This window comes from Pempheris klunzingeri, chromosome 6 (assembly GCF_042242105.1).
Source record: "Pempheris klunzingeri isolate RE-2024b chromosome 6, fPemKlu1.hap1, whole genome shotgun sequence".
NCBI lineage: Eukaryota > Metazoa > Chordata > Actinopteri > Acropomatiformes > Pempheridae > Pempheris > Pempheris klunzingeri.
In genome coordinates, this window is record NC_092017.1 from 25,871,023 (window position 1) to 25,879,449 (window position 8,427).

The 8,427-nt window shown below is 39.7% G+C and overlaps 1 protein-coding gene across 1 annotated transcript; it reads right to left on the bottom strand.

Moving 5' to 3' along the window:
- Window positions 1-1,430: 1,430 nt before the first annotated feature.
- On the bottom strand, window positions 1,431-7,069 carry LOC139202643 (regulator of G-protein signaling 5-like). The gene is made up of 5 exons (XM_070832186.1): window positions 6,903-7,069; window positions 6,534-6,644; window positions 4,878-4,942; window positions 3,024-3,187; window positions 1,431-2,738 (listed from the first exon to the last, which is right to left on the bottom strand). The coding sequence occupies exons 1-5, from the start codon at window positions 6,944-6,946 to the stop codon at window positions 2,496-2,498; spliced, it is 627 nt and encodes a 208-aa protein (XP_070688287.1). The 5' UTR covers window positions 6,947-7,069; the 3' UTR covers window positions 1,431-2,495.
- Window positions 7,070-8,427: the final 1,358 nt, after the last annotated feature.

An 8,427-nucleotide genomic window follows, 5' to 3' on the forward strand; every position in this document is an offset into this window, starting at 1 on the left:
TATTGAGGCTGACCTACAGCACTGTATCAGACAGAAATGAAAGTGTGTGCAAACATAAACCTGTATGTCATAATTCCTTTAAGTATGCATGACAAATAGCAGCATCAGCTCAGCGTGCACAGGATTGCATTGCCTCCATGGGAAAACTCCTGGCGTATTGATCCACTTTGAAGCGCCTGTTGAAGTTGGTGAATTATTAAACGAAGCACTTTTACAGATTCTACCTCAAAAAAAAAACTTCTAGGCATCTTTCTATTCTATTTTTATGCCTTTGCTAAGCAGCAAAGCAGGCAGACAGAATTAACAGAAAGTAAATGTTTAGGCATGTTTTCCGTCTTTCTGGGATGCGCAAAAGATTAAACTTAACTAAGCATATTTACATGTGTCATGGTCCCAAATGTGTTGCCCTTAAATAGGCATGGAGTTACGCTGTGAGCAGGAAAACAGCTTCAGTGAACAGCCTTAACTTCATGGACATAAACTGACACAGGGTGAACCAGTCTTTGACTTAAAGGAGACCTAAACTATGAGGACAAATCACAATCGGTGTTGATGAAAATACAATATGGATTTCAAAGATTGATTAAGTTCTGGAAGTGAACTGTGTGGTTTGAAAAACAGGTTTTAAAAGTTTAAAACTAAGGTTTAAATGTCATTCATGTAACTGTCTTGCATCCAAGGTTGAATTCTATGTTAAATTTTAAGGTTTTCAACACGTCTCTCTTTCAGTTTTGCATGTTGGGATGTGTGACGCTGATTTCGAGAGGAATCTAAAGGTGAAAAGTCCTCCTCATGTCTGCTGGTCATAGACGTCGAATTGTGTACAGACGTTCAGCAGAGGATGATTCCTAATGACATTGGTGAACCCTTTTCGTTTCCCGTGACGGCACCCTGAGGTTGACATTTTTGTTTTCTAGTGAGATGTCCCAATAGTTATTTGAAGGATTTCCATGAAATACTCAAGGGAGGAAACGCAGAGTTATGGACCAAATTCATCACACACTTCATGATACCCCTTTTCCACCAACATGGAACAGGTTCTGATACTGTTTGTGTACCAAATGTTGAACCCCTCTGAACATTTCAACCAAATATAAACTGGCTCCAAACTTGAAAAGTTGGATCCAAGCAATAACCACAAAATAGCAGGTTTTTTTCTTGACCAGAGCAAAGAACTAGAGCTATTTTGATGGAAAGGGTATATAAGAGACAAGAGGCAGCAACAAAACTGCTGGAACAAATTGCAAAAAATGGATGTCAGCCTGCTGACATTTAGAAAAAGGGAATATTATGAAATGCCGCGTCATAGAGCTGCTGGCATGGCTGGAAACTCTGAGTCAAACTTTTGAAAAGCATCCAGCTGAAACAAGATTAAAAACACACACAGTTCCGGTTATCCAACACATCGTTTTATTTGAATAGTCACAGATATGATATAAATAAGACAATGGCATATTTCATAAAATATCTACATACAGTTTTCTACCAATCACAGTTTACATCTTGATAAAACATTTAGGTATACAAGGCCACCAAAACATATCAAATTAAAGTGAACATGCTATTAAATACTCTTGCAGAAAGAAGCTTTTCACCTATTGCTGGGTAATTATAAGCCATGCTACAGAAAATCAGTTCTCTCATTCTAATACATGCTAAATTCCCACTAGAAGTAGACAAAGGCAACACTTGCACATTAAGGGGACCTTGTTTTTACAGCACAGCTAGTTGTTACCAGGGTTAAGATGTTAGACGTACAGCAGGGTTTAGATTAACAACGTACCTGAAGCGATGAAAACATAGACATCAATATCTGCTGGTGTACAGATGTGATAAGTGTCAGTAGGTAATCAAAAAAGTGTTGCTAATGTAATGCTAATGGGTAAGGAACTCTAAATTGGTGGAAAATAACCATAACCATAACCAAAACCTGCACCGTGGTTCGTTTAATATGGATCCAAAAGATAAAAATTTCCTCATCACCTATATCAATTAGACACTGATGTTTTAATACTGATAGGTTATCTTTTATTACACTTGTCACTGAATATCGCTCAGTGTGTGATTCTGGTGGGTCATTCCCCTGAAGATCTTAATATAGTACTTTTAAGATGTAATATTTAGAACACTACTACTCAAATCAAACAAATCCTTCACACTGTTTCACTGACAACATGCTCCACTGGCAGTAGGGTTGTTTGAAGGCGTGTCTATTGGGTGTAGGTAGCGTCACATTGTTGTCGCATTTAAGCTTTCTCTGTTGGATATTTGATCTGTTTCTGTGAAACTATGTGAATGAAGACATGGAAAATATTAAAATGCACAAGTGGAAAAAATAATGGAAAGTAAAAGTATCAAAAAGAAAGAAAAAGTCCTGACCACATGTCCAATTATTAACCTTTAAGACATCTTATAAACCACCGTTCTTTCTATTTTATAAGCAAACACAAGACACACTTTCAGTCTTTGGCACCTTTCTCCTGATCACTGGCAGTTTAAGCGCCACCAGTTAACACCTGCCTGCTCTCAGCCCAGTCACAGTTCTTCTTCTTCTTCTCCCGAGCACCAGTGGTCTGCGTCTGACGCAGATCCTGGATCAGTTTTGAGTTGAGAAAGCGCCTGTAGGAGTCTTTTTCCATCAAGGTGTAGATCATCTTCTGAGCCCCCTCGAAACAAAATGGGCAGGCGTTCTCAACGTTCTGCCTCGTTTCCTCTCTAGTCGCCGCATCTAAGTTTACCTGAAATGTCAAAGAATGAGAGGAAAGAAAGGGTTAAGATGCTGAAAGGAAATCAATTTCGAGAACATGGACTTGTAATTTGACATATATGGATTATATAGGACAAAATGATTGGAGCTGACAAGGTCATGGAGTCTTGACCTCTAATCATAAAGATGATTGATTTCTGATGCAGCAGTGTTACATGTCGATACTTCATTAGGCTTCAGAACAATGTCTATGGATAGATTTTCCGCTCACTGATAGTTTGACATTTAATATCACCAGTGTCATATATTTCATTACCTCATTTGGAGCATCTGCCTCCACATACTGCTGGTAGACCTGCTTGGCTCTGGTGGCAAGCATGGAGGGTGCGGTCCTCTTGTAGTCTTCGCAGGCGACCCAGAAGTCCATGTTCTCCTCGCTGAACTCTGACTTCAGGAAGTTGGTAAAAACCGTACGACCCACTAACACAGACAGAAAAAAAAATATTCATTGAGCCTGACAGACTCAAGGTGGCAGGTGTAGAGGTTTGTGATAACAAACACTGGCAAGGCTCATGTATGCTGTATTGAAGTTATCGTTAACAGAGTGCAATAAATGTTATAGTAAGTACAGACTCGTCAAAAGTCCCAGTGAATCAAAATGATCTCAATCTGGCATATGTGGTTGGCAGGCTTGTGATGAAGAATGCAGTAAAATCACCAGTCCAATTTCAACACCAGGATCAGAATCAGGAACAGAAAAGGAATTTGCCTTGGTATATTGGTACATACAATGAACGTAGAGAAAACAGAGAGTAGAAGAAGAGACAAAAAGTCAAGTAATGTAAATATAAAATAAGAAATGTCTACAGTATCAAATATGAAAAAATATATCAAAGAAATCATCTTTCAGATGCTCATCTAGTGCCAGAAAACTGAAGAATAACATATAATTAACATGTCCATTTTGAGACATTAATTTAATTACAGCAAGACAACATCAGTAGAATTTGTGCCTTGAGCTCTGAGTCCCTGGACCAGGTTTGGCTGGCCTGCAGATGCCTTACAGCACAGAAGTGAAGCAGGGAGCTGTTCTTCCCTCACAAATAGAACTAAATCTTCAGAAATATTGTTCAAAGACTGAGCGATGGATGAAAAAAGTCATTTTAAACATGTTCATCCTCCTCAACGAGCAACCTCAGGAAGCATGAAAGCAGTGTAATTATATGGAGTTAAGTGTTTTCGAATAACCAAAGCGGTTAATAAAAGAGCACAGCACACATAGATCTGAGCCCCTGTGGATGTAATATTTTGTTTGATCTACTGCTCCAATGTCCTGCATGACTAAAAAGAGGAGAGCGCAGAGGCCTCAGGAAGTTAAACAAAAGAACCAATGAGACCTGACAGAAGAAGATAAAGGGAAGGAAGAAGGAAGACATGACGACGTTGGAGATCAGCAGATGAGGTCATGGAGCAGGTCAAAACTAAGCTGCTTCCCTCAAGGGCATTGCTCCCCTTTTGTGTCCACACACTCACACAGTGGGAGTCTCAGAGGGCTTATGCACACACACACACACACACACACACACATATAAACAGACAGACATATACACTCAGCACTGGTCAGCATGTCCTGAGGGGCCGTTGAATAGTGCCTCGAGACACGTAGCAGAGGACCAGAGCATGAGAATGCACCGCAGAGCGCCTGTGTGTGTGTGTGTGTGTGTGTGTGTGTGTGTGTGTGTGTTATCAGTTTTCAGTTTCCTCCTCATCTTTCCTTTAACACCACAAACACAGTATTGTGTTTTGCCCTTTAAAAACCCTCACATCTGCACTACCGCTCTTTCATTTCTCACTTAGTTCCTTACAAACAGTGACGTAAGAGATTAAACGCTACTTTTAACATCGCCAAAATCTCACTGGACACCATTTGCGGGGAATGTGAAGGTCGGGGCCTCGGCTGATAATATTCCCATGATTGCATCGCGTCACATGAGAATGATCGTGTTTAGTTTTGAACATTTTTCTTCATAAACCCTCAGAGAGATTCTGCTGGAGAAGCAATGAGTCAAGCATCCGTCTGATATTGCCAGTGGTATTGGAGTTTGGATTTTGCTAACTGGCCTTGTTCTAGTTCAGGTTTTTAGGTGTGAAACAATAATGCAACACTTACTTGTGCTGCTCATCACGTGGTTGAAAGACTCCTTCCATTTCTCCACTTCAGCCGAAGTGGGCGCCCTAAAAACACAGATGAAGAAAGGTTTTTTATTTAAGGGTGGACAGACTTTCAGAGTGAAAGCCACTATTTTGATTTAAACATGACAGTAAATTACCCTTGCTGGATGTTTTTAAGCAGCCTTTATTCCCATTGAGAACTTTGTATATAAACCCATATGTATGCATATATGTATATATTTGGCTTAATACAGAAATTCGTGTAGCATTATTTCCTCCATTGAACATGTTGATAAACCGTCCTACTGGCTTCCTTCATCACCCAAACAGACATGAAAAAACATGAATTTTGAATATTGACTTAGAATAAGAGGGCCTGAGTGAATACAGCTCATCTAGTTACTGGCTGCAACCATTCACTGATCAATAAACGCAGCCTATGTAATCATGCCAGCATGCGTCATCTGACACTTACACAGTGAAACCTACAGTAACATAAGGCATCCTTAAAGATTTGTCACCTCATCAACAGCATTATTGAGAATAATGAATAGCTACACCCAATTAGAGAGGAGCACCCGTGTTAAATCACTTGGATAATTCATGTCACTGAGGCTCCACGGCCTGCCTGCCTTTGTGTTGTGAACGAATGAGTGATACCGCCGCAGAACAATCACAGCCAAAAGTGAATATTGAATAACTGTCTCAATGAGTTACATGTTACTGAAGAGGAGAGGTCAGAGTAAGTGCTGTTGGTGCTAACCTGCCCATAAAGAGCACTAATGGGCTTCCTGAGGGTTCCTTCAGTCTGAGGGAGGACAACTAAGGCCAGAATCAGCACAATACAAGACATAATGTGTTCTTCAGTTTTAAAATGTGTACATGTCAAGATGTTATCAGCCATGAAGGATTTATACGTTTACTCAATGAAAACAAAAAACAATATCTGCAGTACAATTACAAATATAAAAAGAGATGCAGGCTGTTTTCAGAACAAAACAAAGCACCACTGAACCAAAAAACAATCTATCAAGCAGGAAATTATCTGTTTCCCATTCATGGAAATGGCTTTTCAGCAGCTCTGTGTGTCAGGTTGCCTGTCCAAAAACAAACTCTGTCCAAAACAAACCTCAGGCAGCTGACATGAAATCCTGCAAGAATGTTCCAGTGATTCCTTCAGAGGCTTGTCAGTATTGGAGGTCTAAAGCCTGAAAGTACTGTGTCTGGAGATTGTTTGGTTCATTTAATTAGTGATTAGTGACCATGTTAACGTGTCTTGTGTCAAAATATCTGGCCAAGAAAAACTAATTCTAAAACTAATGGGTTTTGGCATCAAGATGTATAAAAAGTATTTAGGTCAATGAAAACTGTCCTCAAACTTGAAATGTTAAAGCCTCCACCTACAGATAGATCACTGCTGAATAAATGGAACACATTCATCATAAAGCAGTATTCATCATTTTCTAACTGGGGTAATGTATCCTCCAAGTAATTGCCTTCAGTTAAATGCAACATGCACAGACCTTCTTTTAACAAACATGAATGGAGTGTTTGTTGCTTAAACGTAATTCCTTGTGAATGTGGTAAATGATGCTCTGAACAATGACGACAAAGAAATATACAAATATTTGGAGTTGAGGTTATTCCCTCTGACCTGTTTGCAGCAGCAGCAGCAGCAGTCTTCTCTTTTATCTGCTTCTGATCTGTTGTTTGGGGTTCAGGCTTCTGGAGTAAGAAGCTTATTTTGTGCTTGATGTCTTTGGCACTGTGGATGAGACGACGGTGAGGAGAATGCATCTTAGATAATTACAGTTTGGCTGCAGTAATAATAGAGCTGCATGCATGAAGATCTGCTTTATGTAAACAGGGGTTTGCAACCGGTGCCTCTTTTTCTCTATTGAACTGTTGTCAGTTACAGTTGAAAGTCAAGCAGAATCTGCATGCACACAGTGTCAGATAGTTCTTTTAGCAGGAATATAATAACACTTTTAACCACCTGTTGTTCAAACTAAATCAGTCTTACCTTTTCAAGCATGTTGCAGGAAGTGTTGCAAGTCCTTTACACATGGTTGATTGTTAAAGATCCACAGTCTGCACTGGTGTTGTAAAACACAACAGAGAAGCAACAGTGTGATGGTGAGCAGCAGAGTTTTAAAAGCAGTGTTCTCCAGTATTAGACGGCAGGCTGCGGACAGCTCCACCCCCCCGAGCAGTGGTTTTATACCTCCACAGTGCACCCTGATAGAAAACGAACCAATCATGCAGAGAGAGGGAGAGAAAAAAAGCAGAGAGAGGGAGAGAGGGGGAGAAAATGGGGGGATTTACTGCAGACGGGATCGTACTTAGCAAAAACAAAAGGTGTTTTTCACCGAAGAACCAATGAAGTCATCCCTCTGTGGGAAAGGGCGGAGAGATGAGTAGATAATGATAAAATCTATACATGGATGCAGTCATCACTCTGCATTCAAGGAGGTGTCGCCGGGGAAGTTTGTTTTTACTGGTGGACCCACTTTCTCTCAACATACAGCAATGAAAGTTTACAGTCAGTGACATCATCTTTTTGTCGACATACTAATTGTAAACATTATATACGTACATGTCCTAGTATTTGGTTTTTGCAGTTTTACTCATTTATATACAGAAAATATTGCGATATGTTTTCTAATGTACATTTCAGACTTTTGAACGACTTCACAAAGAGGAAGCAAAATGAATGAATGTTTTTCAATAAGTTTTCTTCCTCAGTCTTGTCTGACCACATACCGTATATACTAACAGTGATAATAGTGACATCTTGGACCTGTCTCGCCACCATCCTTCTAATATTCTGTACATATATTCTACATTGTATACATATACTGTTTTGAACTAACTGGAAAGTATGCAAAACTTGTGATAGGGGACAACAGACTCTTGTTTTGTTCTCCTGGGGCTGTCCCACCACCATCTGCAATTTATTTTACATTTGCAGCTTTGAGTAGCTCATCCATTTTTGCATGGGATTAGCAACACAAGTGGAGTTAGTCTACATTCTGCTTACTTTCATTACTACTTCATTCTGTAACTTTTTCAGTGTCATCATACTCAAAACTTTCTGTTTAAGTTGCTGGTGGAGTATTTGGTGTTTCTTGGTTTGGTGGTTTTGGTGGTTTTGTTTAAGTGGTTTTTGAGGATGGCCGAATGTGGTTATTATCAACTTCAAAATCTTTTATTTCAATGTTTGCAGGGTCACTACAAGCCTTTTGTCAGCACTTACAGCCCAATGCAACATCAATGCAGATAAGCGTCACTCAAAGGAAAAGTGACATGAAGCATATTTTTATGCTTGTGTATAAAATTTAGATTAAAACATCTCTGCTCCGTCAAATGTACGTGATGTGGGGGACTTAAAACTGTGTGTACCTCTATGCATCGCAGCGTATGATTTTAAAATCTAGTTTTGTTTGCTTCTTTGTTTTCAAAGGAGCAAACAAAACTCTGAGACTTCTTTGAGATGTGTTGAGGGACTGTGACGCCTCTCTGAGCCAACAAGCTGTGGAGTTGTGCTT